General features: G+C 18.4%; 3 protein-coding genes and 1 long non-coding RNA gene across 10 annotated transcripts; 2 read left to right on the top strand and 2 right to left on the bottom strand.

Moving 5' to 3' along the window:
• The first annotated feature begins 259 nt into the window (after positions 1–259).
• LOC108000142 (presequence protease, mitochondrial) lies at positions 260–5,243 on the top strand. 2 transcript variants are annotated; one of them, XM_062081581.1, is made up of 2 exons: positions 260–395; positions 2,094–5,243. In XM_062081581.1, exon 2 carries the CDS (start codon positions 2,124–2,126, stop codon positions 5,223–5,225), a length of 3,102 nt encoding a protein of 1,033 aa, XP_061937565.1. In that variant the 5' UTR covers positions 260–395; positions 2,094–2,123; the 3' UTR covers positions 5,226–5,243. The 2 variants fall into 2 exon arrangements, with proteins under 2 accessions (XP_061937565.1, XP_061937564.1); XM_062081580.1 differs by lacking the exon at positions 260–395 and adding an exon at positions 728–1,024.
• Positions 5,244–6,096: 853 nt separating this feature from the next.
• LOC133666942 (uncharacterized) lies at positions 6,097–8,004 on the bottom strand. The gene is made up of 2 exons (XR_009831850.1): positions 7,157–8,004; positions 6,097–6,953 (listed from the first exon to the last, which is right to left on the bottom strand). It is a non-coding gene; the product is annotated as an uncharacterized LOC133666942 (long non-coding RNA).
• A 1,396-nt stretch (positions 8,005–9,400) lies between these two features.
• LOC108000108 (methyltransferase-like protein 25B) lies at positions 9,401–15,046 on the top strand. Of its 2 annotated transcripts, none has more exons than XM_062081584.1 (6): positions 9,401–9,897; positions 10,351–10,557; positions 10,660–10,878; positions 10,965–11,547; positions 11,625–11,759; positions 12,035–15,046. In XM_062081584.1, the coding sequence occupies exons 2-6, from the start codon at positions 10,351–10,353 to the stop codon at positions 12,280–12,282; spliced, it is 1,392 nt and encodes a 463-aa protein (XP_061937568.1). In that variant the 5' UTR covers positions 9,401–9,897; the 3' UTR covers positions 12,283–15,046. The 2 variants fall into 2 exon arrangements, with proteins under 2 accessions (XP_061937568.1, XP_061937567.1); XM_062081583.1 differs by having other exon boundaries at positions 9,401–9,902.
• Positions 15,047–15,207: 161 nt separating this feature from the next.
• Positions 15,208–20,089, bottom strand: LOC108000107 (mediator of RNA polymerase II transcription subunit 8). Of its 5 annotated transcripts, none has more exons than XM_062081589.1 (6): positions 19,961–20,089; positions 18,566–18,737; positions 18,031–18,276; positions 17,096–17,266; positions 16,080–16,197; positions 15,208–15,989 (listed from the first exon to the last, which is right to left on the bottom strand). In XM_062081589.1, the coding sequence occupies exons 2-6, from the start codon at positions 18,728–18,730 to the stop codon at positions 15,913–15,915; spliced, it is 777 nt and encodes a 258-aa protein (XP_061937573.1). In that variant the 5' UTR covers positions 18,731–18,737; positions 19,961–20,089; the 3' UTR covers positions 15,208–15,912. The 5 variants fall into 5 exon arrangements, with proteins under 5 accessions (XP_061937573.1, XP_061937572.1, XP_061937569.1 ...); XM_062081588.1 differs by having other exon boundaries at positions 18,566–18,738; positions 19,949–20,087; XM_062081585.1 differs by lacking the exon at positions 19,961–20,089 and adding an exon at positions 19,038–19,214.
• Between the last annotated feature and the right edge of the window lie 10 nt (positions 20,090–20,099).

The raw sequence follows: 20,099 nt of genomic DNA, 5'->3' as shown, positions 1-20,099 counted from the left end.
CCGTCAGCGGAGGCGCTTCAATTATGTATATAAAAATTTATCACCTCCCGTAGGACAACGCGAGTACCCTACCATTTTGTCAGAGTCAGCTGGACTACTTGTTAACATTGCACTCCCGGTGATTACACATAAGCGCCATTCGAGACCCTCCACTCGCGCGAACCGACAAGTCGCCGAAGCGCATACAATATGAGAATAACCACGAATCCGTCATACCGATCTCACGTGCAACATTTTATCCATTCTTTTTGGCATAGTTCATTTTGACGGAATGCACTTATGCGCAACCCATGACGAACTTAAATCGTAGGATTTGTGGACGGTCTATCAGGCACGGAAATCCGAGCACTTTGCGCGTTCTTCAATCGTCATAGATCTTGCGTTTTGTCTTATGAGTATGTCGCTTTATGCTGCTTTCTCCTATTCATTAAGTTGCGTTTTCATTGAACTCACATATTTCTTTAAAAATAATAATCATTGGTAGATTCTTTTCCTACAAAGCAGAATGAATTTACATTTTTTTAAATAAATATATTATGTGTTTTATTATTAAAAATTTATACAACTTTTATTTTACAAAAAATAAAATTTAACAATAAAAAATATATTTTTTTAGATTATAAAAAATATATTACAATTTTATCTTTTTTATTTCTTTAATATTACATTTCTTATTGGATATTTATAATTGAATATATACAATTATTAATTTATATATTATGATTCTAAAAATATTAATAATACGATAAAATAAAATAATACGATTGATTAGTCAACACGTTGAACGCATTAAATTAAATTAATTAAAATTAATATTTAAAAAAAAATTATTTATATTTTTTAAATAAAAAAATATATATAATATTGTAATATTATATGATATAAATTATAATAGTGTTATATCAATAATAATTTTTAATAAATTATATATTATTCACGTTTGATCGAGATATCGAAACAAATAGAAGAAAAATTATAGCTAATATCAAGAATAAATATCTAAAAATTCACATATAAATAAAAGGTAAAATTAGAATATAGAATTAATTTATTGATTTCGTTAATATTGAATTAAAATTTTAATTTTTTTCATATATTTAACTATTTCCATATTATATTTAATTTTATTATTAAGTATGTAGTATTAATAAATTTCATAATTACAATCATATACTAGTAAATCATAATTTATTATTGATTTTTTTATTTTATGAATTTCAATGCAATTACTTTTTTATTTTTCATTAATTATTTTACATATATATATATATATATATATATATATATATATATAATATATTCAAATGAGATATAAATTAATATTATATTTAGTTTTAATTAGTTTAAATAAATTTAGATTAAATTTGGAAAAAAACTGTTTAAATTTATATATATATATGTATATTTGAATATAAAATTTTAAGATATAGAATTTTAAGATAAATTTAAATTATTATAAATTCAAGTTTCAATTTAATTATATTTATATTCACATTAGTTAATATTATATGTATAATAGAGTTATTGGATTTTTATTTAAGAAAGGATACATTATTTTCTTTCATTTTTTCAACAATAAAATTTTTTCCGTCAATTCTATTATTAGTTTTTTAATGTAATCAATTATACATATCAATTATAATAAATATAAAGATTTTTATTGAAAATTTTTCAATAATTTAATAATATATATTATAATAATATAGTATATAATATAATATATAATATATATTAATATATAATATAATATATCAAAACAAATCAATTCATATATCATATTTTATTTCATAAAATATTGCTTTACTATTAGTAGACTCTTGCTATTAATATAATTTTCATTTAATTAAATATATGGTTTAATATTAATAATTATCATTTATAATCATTACATTAATATTCATTGTCATAAAAAATTATGTTGTAGATTTTTTTTAGAATAATTTAATAATTTATAAATTTATAAAATTTATATTATATTATATATTATATATTAATTTTGGTTAATATGATATAATATGATGAATATATAAAAAGATATTATTTTTAAAAAATCTTTTGTGTAATAAATGATTGACATTTTTAATTTTTTACAGATATTGAATTTTCAACGTATATAGTTGAAAATGATGAATACATCAAAAAATTTTTATTTATATCAATTTGGATTGAAACGTTATGTAAAATATTATAATTTTCATTTAAAAAGAAATATAACATTTAGTACTACAAAATACAATAGAAATGTAACAGAAAATTATATTAATCAATTTAAAACTGGACAAATTATTAATGGTTTTATAGTAGATGAAATTGCAAAAATAGATGAAGTATATCTAACTGCAGTGAGATTGAGTCATTTGGGAACTGGAGCACAATATTTACATTTAGCTAGAGATGATAGTAACAATGTATTTTCAGTTGGATTTCGTACAACTCCAAAAGATTCTACAGGTTTACCTCATATATTAGAACATACTACTCTCTGTGGTAGTGAAAGGTATCCATGTAGAGATCCATTTTTTAAAATGTTAAGAAGATCATTAGCTACATTTATGAATGCTATGACAGGACCTGATTATACTATATATCCATTTTCTACACAAAATTTGAAAGACTATCAAAATTTACAATCAGTGTATCTGGATTCTGTATTTAGACCATATTTAAGAGAACTTGATTTTAAACAAGAAGGATGGAGATTAGAACATGCAGATGTTAATGATAAAAATTCACCTATTATTTTTAAAGGAGTAGTTTTTAATGAAATGAAAGGTGTCTTTAATGAAAATCAGACAATATTAGCTGAAAAATTTTTAAATCATATTTTACCTAGTCATACATATGCAGTAATTTCTGGTGGAGATCCTCTTGTTATTCCTACTTTAAAATATATTGATCTGCTTAATTTTCATCAAACTTATTATCATCCTTCTAATTCTCGTTTCTATTCATATGGCAATTTTTCTTTAGAAAATCATTTAAAATTTATTAATGAGCGATATTTATTTCTAATGGATAATATTGATACATCTATATCAGAAGTTCCTTCAGAAAAACGTTGGGACAATCCAAGAAAAGAACATATTACGTGCAGATCAGATCCTATGGCTGCAGATCCTAGTCGACAAGGTAGCATAGCTATTGGTTATTTGTGCAATGACATTACTGATGTACAAAAAACTTTTGAAATCAATATTTTATCTCAACTTTTGTTAAGAGGTCCAAATTCAGCATTTTATAAATCTTTAGTAGAATCAAAATTGGGAACTGCTTTTGGATCAATGACAGGTTTTGATTCTCAATGTAAAGATACTATGTTTATTGTGAGTTTGCTTGGTACTAAACCAGAAGATTTTGAAAAAATAGATGATGTCTTTAATAAAACTGTACAAAGAGTTGTTGAAGAAGGTTTTATAGAGGATCATGTTGAAGCTGTTTTACATAGTATTGAGCTTCAATTAAAACATCAAACTTCCAATTTTGGATTGCAATTACTTTTCAATTTAACACCATTATGGAATCATAATGGAGATCTTATTCAATCAATGCGAATTAATGATGCAATCAGAAAATTTCGAGAAGAAATAAAAAATAATCCCATATATCTTCAAGAATTAGTGAAAACATATCTTATGGATAATAATCATAGACTGACATTAACAATGTTGCCATATGAAAAATATGATTATGAAAAAGCAATTGCTGAACAAAAATTATTAGAATCTAAATTAAAAGAACTTTCCAAAGAAGAAATAGAACATATTTATATATATGGTAAAATTCTTCTTGAAGAACAACAAAGACAAGAAGATGTAAATGTTCTTCCAACTTTAAAAATAGAAGATATAAAAGAAGATGTAGAACGATATAAATTAGAAAATAAAAAAGTAATAGATGTTCCTTTACAAATAGCTACTGAACCAACAAATGGTGTTTGTTATTATCGAGGAATTCTTAATACGCAAGGTCTAACACAAGAATTAAAACCTTTGTTACCACTTTTTAATAATATCATTTCAAAAATGGGTACAAAAAATTATGATTATAGAAATTTTGATCAAATGATTCGATTGAAAACTGGAGGTTTAAATTTTATGAATCACATTGCTGAACATAAGAATAATTTGTTGCAATATGAAGAAGGAATATTAATAGAATCATATTGTTTAGATCGTAATATAAATGATATGTGGAGATTATGGTTAGAGTTGTTCAATAATGTCCAATTGTCTGATATTGAAAGATTTACAACACTTGTTAAAATTAATGCTGTTGATTTGATTAATGGAATTGCAGATTTAGGACATACCTATGCAATGAGTAGTGCAGCTAGTTTAGTCTCACCAGTCACTAAATACAAGGAAAGTTTATCAGGATTACAATATGTCTCAAATATGAAAAAAATAGCACAAATGTCAGATTTAAGTCCTGTATTAAGTCAAATGCAAGAAATATCTGATTATATTCTAAATAAACAATATTTGAGATCAGCAATAAATTTATGTAAAAATAACAAGGACATGATATTAGAAAGTGTTACTAAATTTTATAGTTTATTAAAAGGCACACCTAAAGATATATATACTTTTACTCATGATCAAAATCTTGAAATAGGAGATAGAGCTATTCATTATGTATTACCATATTCTGTAAATTATACAGCTAAAACAATTTTTACTGTACCATATACAAATCCAGATTTTGCACCTTTACGAGTACTTTCTAAATTGATTACATCACTTTACTTACATCCAGAAATTCGAGAAAAAGGTGGTGCTTATGGTGGTGGTGCTACATTATCGTCAGATGGCATTTTTGCCTTTTATTCTTACAGAGATCCTAATTCTACTCGTACTTTAGATTTATTTGAAAAAACTTATGAATTTTTATTAAAGCAATCATTATCCCAAAGTGATATTGATGAAGCAAAATTAGGAATATTTCAACATTTTGATGCACCAGTTTCCCCAAGTAATCGTGGAATGATTCAATTTAAATACAATTTAACAGATGATGATATTCAAGAACAAAGAGAGAGATTAAAAGCTGTAACTAAAGATCAACTTATACATGTTGCTACTAAATATTTGCAACCTGATCAAAAACATATTAGAGTAGGACGTGCATTAATTGGTCCTGTTAATCATGATTTATTAAATAGACCTTCAGAAAATTGGAAAGTTCAAAATCAAGAAGAAAGCATTCGAGTAAGAGCAGTTGAATAAATATTTTTTTAAAATAAATGTCGTTTTTATTTATTAAAATATATTTGATATTACCATTTACATACAAATGATTTAGAAATATCAATTTCATATTTTATATTTCAACAAATACATTTTTTAATTTCATTATTCAAATAAATTTATAATAAATAATAAACCCATCCAAAATACATATCCATTTTTTAAATAAATAATTCATTTTTGTTATAACTTATAAAGAGAGAGCATAAATGTGAAAATTATAAATTTATTTTTAAGATATTTTAATATAAATAATTTTATATAATATATTTAATATAATATATTATATTTATTAATTTAATATAAATAATTTTATATTGGATTATTTTATCTTATTATGTTATATTATATATATTATATTTAAGCATAGTTAAGTTATTATCATGTTATTGTTTTTTTTTGAACCTAAGTTTCAATTCAGAAAGTTTGTGAAATTTCTTTTTTTTTTCTTATTGTTCATGTTTTTTCTTTTTTTTTTTTTAAATTTTACTATAGAAACATACAACTGAACATATTGATTTAATATATATTATAAATATATTTTCAATTTTATAGTTATAAAGTTGAAAATGTATAAAATATATTTGTGAAAAACATATATATAATTTTTAAATTTTTATGATTAAAATAAGTGAAAAAAAATATCTTCTATATAAACTTTCTGAAAAAAATATATATTCAGTTGATTTCATTTTATTGGAAATAATAAAAATATAGTTGCTAGAATTTGATTTTGAAAATAATAGAAAGAGAAAAAATTAATTGGAAAAAAAAGTATATAGAATGCTATGCTGCCTGGGACGTATTGAAGTATATTTTCATGTCAAACAGAATTATTAAATAAGCATAGTTAATCTTCTTATTAAAAATGGTTTAATTCCCTTCCAGCAAATTTCTACATAATGTTACATTATCTCTATTACTATTGTTAGAGATACATTATGATACAACAATTTTGGCAAAAATTTGATGTATTTAACCTTATCAAACCACTAAACTATTTTTGGATGTGCAATTTGTACTCTTGTAGTATGTTGAATTTTCTTAATTTGTTATTTTTAATAATTTACAGTTTCAAGAAGTTTCATAATATTGTTAAATAAGATAAATATTTTTGCTAATATAATTTAAAAAATTATTTAAAATTTATAATATATAATAATGCTTATTTTATATATAGATAATAGCAAAGCTACAATAACAGGAAAAAGAAAACAATTATTTCGTAATGCATATTTAAAGGACTCAAATTTGAAATTCAAAAAATGATGCACTGATGATTTATAGAAAATAAAATGTAAAGTTTACAATAAAATTATATATGATATCAAAAGAATGAGTTTTTGAAATAAAATACAATTAATAATGCAATTATGATTAAAAATATATTAAAAATGCAAAATTATATATCCTCAATAATATTTTGCCATATTTAAGAAATATGAGACTATCACTATTTTTTAACTCCATAAATAAAAGGGAGAAATAAAATATTAACAAGAGCAACTATTTATTTGACTGCAATTTTATTATTTACATTACATTGTTATTTATATATTTATTTAGATATTTATTTAGATATAACCATCTGATTTATATTCTTTCACTCCCGCTATCATTATTCGAAAGTTATTATTAATTATCATTAACGTTGAGTTTCTAAAGTAATAATTGATTAGATTTTTTTTAGGAAATCCTTTATGTGCACTAAAATAATATAAAACATTAAAATTTAAATATAATGAGAAAATATAATATTAATAATTTAAAAAGTAAAATAGATATTAAACACACGAAATAATATTAATAGATGATATAATTATATATATTATCATTTATATTCAAATGATATAGATTTATATATATGATTTAAATCTAATTATAAATCTAATTCAATGACATAATTTTACCTGGTTTTGATGGTTGAAAAAATGATCTACCGACTCATTAAAATATTATATTATTTAAGAGTTTAAATATATTGAATTTGTTATACAATATACAATATATATATATACAATATATTATACAATTAATGTATGTAATTAATATGACTATAATACATGTTATATTATATACAAATAATTCAAACTGTTAAGAACAAAAATTATTTATGTTATGTTAATTATTTAATTTTGATTATTTAAATGATCATAATATGGAATAAATTATCACTGTATATTGATATAATAATATATTGTAGTGACATAAAATAATATTTAATATTTATATACATTTTGATTCTTTTCAGAACACATCACATCTTAAACTTGCTAAGCATGACAAATCAAAGACACAACTTTATTTAAATATATTTATAATTGTCTTTCTTTTCCTAATTAAGCAAAAATTTCTATTTCTTCTTCCATTTTTTTTATAATATATAAAAATAAATATGTAAAATAAATAATATATAAAAGAAAATTAATATTTTAAATATAAATATGTATACATTTATTCAAAAAAAAAAATAAAATTAAATAATATATATAATATATATAAATTTTGAATATATATCATGAATGAATTGAAACAAATTATAATCATATGACTTACATTTTTATCACTAAAAGAAATTTTTATATTATATATATTTTTTTTGAATATCTTTTTGGACATTGTTTTTTCCTAAGTTCTTTAAAAACAGTTCACAATAAAAATTTTGATTTATGTAATGTTATGATTAATATATATTATAATATATAATATTTGTTTAAAAATTTTGCACAAAAATAAATTTAAGCATATTTGTTTCTATAACAATGTTTTTGTTTAATTTGTTTATCCAATAAGTTCATTTTGAGTTAAATACATTTCATGCATACAAGTGATCTAATTTTTTTTTAAAACAACAGCAATTTTTTTAAATCAAGAAAAGAAATGTAAAATGAATTATCAACAACATTCTCATATAAAATTTATTTTTATCAAAATATAATATATTATCTGCTATAATTTAATGAATGAGATAGTTATAAAGTATATAGAGTAAGTATATAAGTATATATAGAGATAGTTATAAAGTAAATTTTTATAAAATATAATATATTATCTGCTATAATTGTTTTAAATAAGATAGCTTAGTTATGAAATAAATGACTGTTGTTATATAAAAACTATTAATAAATAATAGTTTTTGTCGTTGTAAAACATTTGATTGCTGTTTTTGATCATATATTTATTGCTCTTGTGAATCATTTACTCATTATTGTTATTGATTATGTCTCTATGCTTGTAGATGTTCATGTTTGTAGATCCAACTGTTGTCTTTATGTGATTGTTGCAATGAACCATATTGCTATTGTTGACTATATACTTGTGAAATATGTTACTGTTGTGAATTTGGATTGTTGCTCTTATGGATTATTTTATTACTATGAAATAAAATAAAAATTGTGGATAATATTGCAAATTTTGTTTTTTCTTTCCCATATATAAAATAAAAATTTATTTTTAATCATTTATATGAATTTATATGAATAAATTATTATTTTATTTAAGATATATTAATAGCATTATAATAATAGTATTTTTTTGTTTCATTTTTCATCACATTCACGTCTTTATTCGTTTATAACAAAAATATTGTTAACTTTTTTAAATACTATCAATGTAAATCATACAATTAAATACAATTTAATTATATACAAAAAAAAGTATATTTATGTTAAATTTTTTTTAACAATTTTATACATTAATGTTGTGTTTAAACATTAAATATGTAATTCATTGAATATTATAAATTTTGTTAAGTTATACATATCTATCAATTGATAAAATTTTCTAGAAAATTAAATTTATTAATTGTAAGAGATTTTATGATGTGATATTTTTTAGAATACAAATGTTTTTTAAATTTTACAAATATTTTTTAAAAGATATTGATAAATTTAAATGTTTATTTATATTTATAATTATAATTTTGAAAAATTAAAATTTTTAATTTTATTTCTATGTTTGTATAAAATAATTTTCACTTTGTTTACTTTTTTTCATTATAATGTTAAGTTGTTAATAATTATTCAATTTTGTTATTATTATATTAATACTATTTTATTATTATTATATATATTATATTATTATTATTATAAAATTAATTAAAATATTAAAAAAAATAATTGTAAAATTTATGTAAATTATATAATTGTAAATTTGAAAAAAATGACATTTAATTTATTATATTTATTATATATAATAAATATCAATATCTATCTGTAAAAGATCCATAATTCAAATTAGTCTATTTAAATATTTCATTTAGTAGAGAACTATAGTTCTTAAAATGATGTGATGACTTTTATGTTTCTTTAAAGAATATGACAAGATAATATATTTGAAGCGAATATCAACTTTTTTGACACGATCATCACTAAATATTAATCTTAGAAATTTAGTATGTCCAATATGTTTAAATATTTTAATTGAACATTGCTGTGCACATATAATTTACGTTTGAAAAATACATGAATACAAAAAAATAGAAGTCCTCTGAGTAAAATATGAATCTGTTCTTCGTTACGTATTGTAACGAAGATTGAAATATTAATTAATAACAATTTTTGAGAATTAATTCAAACTAAGTTTTCTAAAGAAGTTGAAAATAAATATAACGGTGACAATAAAAGTTGATTTGGATGTTGATAAATTTCTAGTAAGGCAAGATAAATAAATATAACATAATTTAATTTTTTAAGAAATCAAATTATATATCATAATTTTGATTTATATAGAAATATATAAAATATATTTACATAAACAATATATTATTCATATTTATTATAATTATAATTTTTTAATGTTATAAATAAAATCACATTTCAGAGAAATATATTGTTTCTTTATTATTTATATTTATTGATAATTAGAAAATTATTTAAATCTATATATTTAAATATATATATTTGTAGGCTAATTAGATTTTCATGAAATATGTAATATATTTGAGAAATAAATCTTATATATATATATATATATATATATATATATATATATATATATATAAATAATATAAAAATTAATATTATATTTGTACTATATTTAATACAAAATTATAATTATAAGTTAATAATTATCCTTAAAAAAATATTTTTTTTTTCATAATTAGATGGCAAATGCAAATGAATATATAGCAAATATATATTTTTTGGATGCTTTGAACTTATTTATTGAAACACAATGGCTCTATAATATTCCAGTTACTAATTTATTAACTGAAAAATTACTTGATTTATTTCCAAAAGAATGGTTAAATGTTTTACAAACTTTAGAGAATGAAGAATTTAATAATTTTGTTATAAAAAAAATAACAAAGGTTAATAAATAAATCTAACAGTAAAATATACAAGTAAAATATTAAATATATATGACATGTATTTTAATATAACATTATAAATAAATTATTTTACTTTTTTAGCCAGAATGGTCAAAGACTTTAAAAACATTTGTTAAAAAATGTAGATACATTGATCGATTACCAAGTATAAACAATATAATACCAATAATATTACCAAAAAAATTTCAAATAGGTCTTAATCTTAAAAAACAACATGAAATAATGCATTTAGCATATCTAGTACATATGCAATGTACATCGCAAAATGTTAAAACTATTATTGATCTTGGTGCAGGTTTGGTAAGATATTTATGTTTATATAATGTCTGTGTATAAAAAATAAAATTTGTATTTTATTTTATATTTATTTTTTTTGTATATTATAGGGATATATTTGTCAGCTATTATATTATTTGTATGGATATAAAGTTCTTGGATTAGAAAAAAGCCAAGCAAATGTAAATAATGCTCGAAGTAGACAAATAAAAATGTATTCTGATTCATTGGCATATGTTAAATATAATTGTTGTGATTTAACATATAATTCTGTTGAAATAATAGAAACTATTTTAAATAATGAATTTCAAGAAAAATCAGATGTTTGTTTAATTGGTCTACATGCTTGTGGAGATCTTAGTATACATGCATCAAAAATATTTCGAGATATGAAAATAGCACGTATTTTTATTTTAATTCCTTGTTGTTATCATAAGCTTTCAATATCAAAAAGTATAAGAATAAATGCATCAAGTGAAAAGCAATACTTTAATAATTTTCCTTTATCTAATTGTTTTAAAACTATTATTAATAATACCAATTTTGATATTGGTACCTTTTTGAGGCAACCTTTTTTACGATTAGCATGTCAAGAACCAGTAGATAGATGGTATAACATGTCTATTGAAACACATAATAAACATTCTTTCTATGTTCTTGCAAGAGCTGTCCTTCAATTGTATGCAACTAAAAGTATGCATATTTCATATAATTTTTTATTTCAATTGATAACAATAATATAAAGTACATATAAAGTATAAATGTTTCAGATGGATTTTCTCTTAAGAAATGTACTCAAAAAGGAACAAGAAAATCACAATGTTTAAATTTTGAAACATATATTAAAGATGCATTGACTAGATACATTTTACAACCACAAGAAAAAGAAACATTTAAAAAACAAGGTAATATTATACAAGATATAAAATATATATAAATTATTAATTATAATTAATTATATTATAATTTTATTAATTATTAAGTATGTATAAAATACTTTATTATCATTACATTTACATTATATCATATTAAAAAATTTTCTATATTTTTATGATTTTTTGTATTATATATATTATAAATATATATATTACAAAAATATTTTTAGATAATATAAGTTTTGAAAATAAAATATTATTATTTAATATAATGAAATAATATTAAGATATTATCTTTGTTTTAGATGTAGAATTCAATCTTGATACACATAAAAAAAATATAATAGAATTATGGAAAAATCATTGTGATAAATTTAAAATTGTAGAAATATATACTGGTTTACAACTGATGTTGCAAGCACCAGCAGAATCACTTGTTTTACAAGATAGATTATGTTGGATGGAAGAACAAGGTTTAGAAGCAAAAATTGTTCCGGTAATGAATAAATATTTATCCCCACGAGCATATGCAATTGTATCTCATAAAAAATAATAAATATTTTTATATATTTTATACATTATATATTATATACGGATAGACTATGATAAAAATATAATAAATTAAAGACTAATTTAATATAAAATATAAAAAAAAAATATTATGTAAAAATGAATAAATAAATAAAATAAATAAGATAATATAATATTTAATAAATTCATTTAGATATACAAGATGTTAATTCTTAATTATTATTAATTACTAGAATTTATTATAATTATTATAGAAGATTTTACAACTTTTAGATGTTTATAGCATTATAGTATATAATGTATATTAATGAAATGTAAATACAAATAAAGATCCAATTCAGTTGTTTTTGCTTTGTATATATAATAATGAAAAGAAGTCTGATTGAACAATTACAAATGTATTAAAATTTTTTTTTATATTTATATTTTGTTTTTTTGTATTATCATTATTTTTATTTTTTTAATTATGATTTTAATTTATAATATTGATTATGATATTTATAATATTTTTCTTCTTAATAATCTTATGAATTTTCTTTGTAAAAACTATAAAAAAAAACAATAGATGTTCAATTTTGAATAAAAATAAATATAAAAAAACTAAAATCAGGTAAAATTAGATTCTATTCTCATAACATACAAAATGTAAAAAAGAAAAAGAAAACTATTGATAATCAATTTATAATAAAAATAAAAATCACTAAAAATAAATATGAAAAAGAATTCATGATAATATTGTTTTAGTTATACCTTATATAGCATTAAAGAGAAATAAAAAAAAAAAATAATATACTTATTATAGACAAAAAAAAAATAAATCAATTTTATTAATAATTGAAAACATATAATCATCAATAATTTCATTAATCATAAACATTAGATTCTAATTGAAAAAAGTACATACTTGATATATGGCATAAAAAAATTGTGTCATGTAAGAAAGAAAATAGAAATGAATAAAAATTAGATGCACTTTCACATGTTTTTATAATAATTAAGAATTAATATATTTATAGAATATTTTCTATTTTATTAATAATTGAAATCAGGGATCTATTCTAAAGACTAATATAAAAATATAAAATATTAATATATTGATACACAATATTAATTAAAAATTATTTATTTAATTTATAAGCAATTTAAGTTTATATTAGATGAAAAGAGGCGAAATAGCTGGTGATATAATAGAGATAGAACTATGTTATTTTATATTATTTTATTTAATACAATATTACTTAATTTAATACAAACTTTAATGACTATATATTTAATGATTATGTAATTTAATAAATATAACTTTAATATTTTTGTGTATTATGCTTTAACTTTTAAAGATTAATAAATAGTATTATTGTAAAAACTTTTTTTCTTTGGAAAAAATATTACGTGATTCCTATTATCACTCTTTATTCTTTACATTTATGTAATATAAATTCTACTTTTATTTCTATGTCTATAGTATGATGTCAAATGCATAAAGCAAGTTTTCCTCAATTCTCTTAAAATGACAACCTTGATAATATAAGATATTTCATGTAATTGCCATCATGATTTTTTAAGAATTTCAAATAATTCAAAGAAGCATTTAAAAAAGTTTAAAAAAAATTAAAAAATTTAGAAGTGGAATGTATCAATAAACGGTAATGTTTTCGTGAAAAATTATTTTATTTGGATTAAATTTTATATTTGTCAAATATGTTTTTCAATAGAAAAAAAATTTGTAAAAACAAATTAAAAAACGTTCAAATAATTAATCAAACTTAAAAATATTAATATTTTTCTTAAAATGCATATTGAATTATTAATTAAAAATTGATATTATTTAAATTAATATTTAAAGTAAAAGTTTATTAATTAAAAAAATTAATAATTTTAATTTTAATTTATATAATGAAAATTTTTAATTTAATTTTAATATATAATTGAATCATATTATGGCATTTTATTTTATTTAATATATGTATAAAACTAATAAGTATAATGTGTACGTTTATTGAGTGTTTGTTTCTACTGCAATGTATATAACAAATAAATGCATATATTTTATTTAATATATATAGCTACAACAAAAAAGAAATATTTAATATTCAATGTTTAATATATAAAATTATTTATTAAAAATGTCCGAAAAAAAATTATTGTCAAAAAAATTGTATTTTTCATTATGAATAGATAATGCATTTAATAATATTAAAATGTTAATAATAATATTATTAAGAAAATGATATATACATCACAGACGTATATAAAATAAAACACATGTAGAATTTAATAATATAGTATCATTTTAAACGTTTAAACATTTATTTATAGTTTAAGAATAAGTTATTTTGATTTTTAATTATTTTTTAATAATGTGTTTATAATCAGTAAATTTATTATTTATAATTTCTTTTCTTTACTTAAAATAAGTATTTATGTGTGCGAAAAAAAATGTATATATAATGTATTTTTTTTATTAAAAAATATTCCACATAAAATTTAATTCCAAATAAAATTTTTATGATAAATGATAAAATTTCTATGATAAATAAAGTCTAGATTTGAATTCCATTGAATATATTTCTTTCATTTAAAAAAAAATATAAATATAAATAATAGAAAGAAATTTTTTATTAATACTTCATATAATGAATAAAATAATATTAATATGCATAATGAAAAAATTAATACAATATATCAAATTGTCTATAAAGCTTTATAGCTATAAAAAACTATTGTACAAAATATTAAAATATAGTTCATGTAAAATATAAATAAAAAAGAATACATTAACTTTAAAATTGTATTATTTTATTGTATTTTTTTTTATCTGTATAAATACCTATTTCTTCATTTATTTATTACGTTATTTTAGTAAATATAGAATGTAAAAATCATTATGATTTTTCAAATATTTGAAATGACTTTGAGTTCAGAAATTTGGGATCAATGAATGAAAATATTTGAAGATTTGAAATCATACCAATATATTTATATTATTTTTAAAAAATTTTATTATTAAATCTTAAAATATATGTGTTTTCATTTTTTAATTGAAAAATATATTCATTTTATGATTTTATTTTTTCATGTAAAAATAAACAAATTCTATAATATTTAAATATAATTTGTAAATATAGATTCTTAATGTGATATTAAAATATCTCTAATAAAATTTTAATAATTATTTTTATAATAAAAATTTAAAATTTAATATAAAAATTTTTTAAATTTTTATCATTTTATCTATACTGCTATTTATTATTATTAAAAATTTCAAATTTTTATTTTTTTCATTTCAAATAACAGGTTTTTAAAATTCAATTAGTTTTTGTAAATATAATAATTGCTATAAATGATTTTCATTTTTTAATAGATGAATAATTTTATGTAAGATGGTATTTTTTTACATGAATTTATTTAAAATATAATTATATTTATATTTTTAATGTACATTATTATAAAGTAAGAGCTGAGTCGTAATATGTATGATTTTCTATATTTTACAATGAAATGCTGATATTAAAAAAATGATTTTAATTAAAATTAAAATCAATTATTTATTTTTAAAAAATTATTTTAATGTTACTTGCTATATGTTAAAAAATAATAAATTAAGATGAAAATAATTTTCAATTTAAAAAATATTATATTAAAATTAATATTTTTATCTATATGGATGAATTTGTGGTGCTGCCTTGATATTGGTTTTGATTGTACTTGGAGCTTTAGTCATTTGTCCCACTAAAATATATAAAATATATTAATATTATAAATATAAATTTTAGTTATAAAATATTATAAAAATAAATAGATTAAAATGAATTTTTTTACTAGGTGGATTTCCTAATGATCCTTGTCCTGGAGTTTGTTGCTGATTTCCAGGTCTTCCTACTATCATTCCACTAGGTACTGAATTTACACCTGATTGTACCATTTGAACAGAATCGGTCTATAAAAATAAAATAATAAAGAATTTTAACATAATTTTACATAATATATTAATACATTTAATAATATATAATACAAATATAAAGTTATATTATATATTGTATTGTATTGTATTGTATTGTATTGTATGTATGTATTTAAAGATAAATTTACATACAGAATTTATTGTTTTAAATATACAAAATATCCTAAAAATAATAATACATAAAATTATTCACAATTACAAAAATATAGATAAAGATAAAATTTATTTTTATAATTAGAAATTAAAAGTATTAAGTTAATTTAATATGGATAGTATGAATGTATGCATTATTTCTATTCTATTTTCTATCTTCTATTCCATGATAATTGAAATATGGTTGTATCATCAACTTTTCTAAGAAATATGAAAGATGAAAAAAAATTTTTCACATATCCGATTTTTTTTTGCAAACGCATTTAATATAATGAATTCATTATTGAATTTTGTTGTATTATTTTTTATCAATTTAAAAAATGTTTTTTTTTATTTACTATTAAAAATTTTTTATTTACTATCAATAATATTTATTATTGGATATTGTAATCAATTTTTGGAATATTAAATATGTTAATAATTTTAAATTTAGAGTGTAATATATTTCATCAAATGTATTTAGAGCAAATAATATTAATTTTTTGAATTGTTATGAATATATAATATTTTTTATAATAAATATTAATGTATATTTAATATTTTTTATATAAATTTATTGGCTAACTGTATCTTTTTAAAAGATATAGTTTTTAAAATATATATATTATATTATTAATATATAATGTTATTATTATGTTAATGTTAAACATTAAATCTGTATATATATGTTTTTGATAACTAAAAAATTAAGAACATTAAATTAAAAAATAAAAATATTTACTTTTAAACCTTTACCCATACCCACAGCTGCTACAAGAGCATGAGTGTCTGCTGTACTGCTGGTTTGAGCTTGAGTTGCTCTAGAACCAGCTTCACTTTCCCACTCTTCACGTGCCTTATTTGCTATATCCCATACATGATTAATAACTTTTGTGTATTGAGCCACTTGTTTCTGAAAATTATAAAATACATATATATTTTAGAAAAAAAAAAACATTTAGCGTTCCACTCGCTAAATGGACCTACTATGAAATTTTTATTTTCAAACTATTAGAGGGAAATTAATCAATTTATATATAATATATATTTTATATAATATTTGTTTAATACTACTAAATTTTAAATAAATATATGATAGTATCTTTAATCAAAAATAATAATTTCCTCTAATAGTTTAAATAATAAATTAATAAAAAAAAATATATTTTTATTATTTTAAAAATTTATCTGTACTTATATAAATATATATAAATATAAATAAATTGTAAAATAAGTTGCAATTTATAATATTAGAAATACTATTATTCACTAATTTAAAGTATATGTTATAATTAACTAAATGCAAAATTATAAAATAAAATATATATTTTTAAGATTTGAAACTTATTTTATGTATAATTTTCATAATTATTTCAATTTCAGTCCAAAGCGAATGGAACTAATAAAAGCTGAAAGCTAACTGATAGTAGCTTACATTGCAGTCCTAGATGATGTTTAGTTAGCACATTAAAAAAGAAATAAAACATCTTAAGTTATCTTTAAGCTTCTACAATAAAATAACAGAAATATAATTTTATCTCAATCTTAAAATATTTTCAAGATTTAAATTTATTTAATTTTTTAATTATTATTAAAATGAAGTTAAATTTATATATTTCATAATTATATTAAATTTTTAAAAGATTTAATATATAAGTAAAAAATATTTTTTCTTACATGTGATGTTTCATAATTTAAATTTGCAGCTTTTGCTTCAAGCTGCATCATTTTTTGTTCAGCTTGAGGTTCTACTTTAGTTCGTAGATAATCTGGTACTAAATCATGAGCAAATGTGGGAATTCTACCTTCAGTTAAACGAAGCAATTCTTCATCTTTCTCTGGACTTAATCTTAATGGTAAAACTGTTAAGTTTCTTAAATTTGGTGCCTTATCATGTCCAAGAATTTTTGAAAGACTAGTCAGCTATAAAAAAATTTATTATGTAATAAAACATAAATATATAACAAAACTAAATTGAATAAAATTATAATTATAATTATACAAACTTCATTTAAAAGTTATTTTAATAGATATTATCTTATATTTCTATTATTATATTTCTACTATTATATATATATATATTATATATTATATATATATATATTATATATTATATTCTAATAATTAATCTTAATATATTTTAAATTAAAAATCAATATATTTTGATTAATTTCTATTTATATGTTACAAATAAAATATGTAAAATACATACATGTCCCGAAATAAGAGCAAAATTATCAAGAAAATTAGGCCAATTCAATGTTTCATATTCATGTTCCAATTTAAATATCATTGCAGCAATTGCACTCTTTAAATCATTTACTCTCATAATAATTGCCTCCAAAGCAGAATCTAATTGTTTTTCTTCTCTTTGCATTTTAAACCTTATAAAATATAAATAAAAAATAATTAAAATATAAATAAATAAAAATGTATAATATTTTTATTCTTTATTATTTGTTACTATTAATAAAATTTATGAAAATTATGTAAAAAATTATATATAAAAAACTATTTATATAAAAATATAAGTAATAATAAAATTTTATTCAGATAACAAAAAATTTTTTCTTCAATTTTTCGATATATTTTGAAGAAATCAAAAATGTCAGTTTTAATTAAATCAAAATTTATAAATACGTGAATTTTAATATTTTCACATCTTATACTACACTATACTTTACACTATTATTGACGCCATATTGATTTTTTACACAATTTAATTCTTAGGTATAATTTATTCCTATAATAATTAAATTATTTATAAATATAGACAGATAAAGAAAACATCAATTATGATAAAAGAAAATTCAAAATAGTTGATATTGAATCATATATGTTACTTATATGTTACAATGTTAATTATATGTTAATTATATATACAAGATTACATATTTATTTATAAATAATTTTTAAATAATTATTAAATAATTTTGAAAAATTATTAGAAAATAATTACAGATTAAATATTATTAATCTCAATTACAGATTAAATATTATATATAATTACAATAATTAATTTAATTTTTTCAATAATTTAATAATTTCTAAAATATACATTATAATGAGCATTAAATTTTATTTTTTATATTAAAATTATATTTAAATTATATAATTATATTTAAATTATATTAAAATTATAATAAGTATATAAAATATTTAATATAAAATTAATAGTTAAAAATAATAAATAGTTAAATAACTTAGAATTCGTAATTAACTCTAAATATTTCCTTATCAATTATGTTTTGTATGAATTGTTTTTATTGCTCATTTTTACTTATATATTCATTTAAATTTTTTTTGTTTATTATTGAAATTTTTATTTCATTTTTACTTTTATTAGTTTATATTTAAACATTTTTAATTTCATTTGTAAAATTTAAATACTAAATACTATATATATTTATATTATAAATACTAAAAACTAATATTAAATATTTTATACTAATATAGTTTGAAGCAATGTAATATATTTGTAATATAAATATTTTAAATTTATTTACTATAACCTCAAACTTATTCATAATTTGTATACTTTTTTTATTGTTTTCAGCATTTAAATATTATTTCTATTTATAATTATTATACTTATCATATTATTTACACGATTATTAAAAATATTATATATTCAAACTAATTTCTTTAAAAAAATTTTAATGATTTTGCTTTTTGATTTACTACAATGTTAAAATAAGACTCCATATTCCATACTAGTAAAAGCGATGTTGCCAAGCTTAAGACCA

The sequence above is a fragment of the Apis cerana genome, linkage group LG11 (genome assembly GCF_029169275.1).
Source record: "Apis cerana isolate GH-2021 linkage group LG11, AcerK_1.0, whole genome shotgun sequence".
NCBI classification, from domain to species: domain Eukaryota; kingdom Metazoa; phylum Arthropoda; class Insecta; order Hymenoptera; family Apidae; genus Apis; species Apis cerana.
Note: the sequence above shows the minus strand (reverse complement) of the source record. Positions and strands in the feature narration are given on the sequence as shown.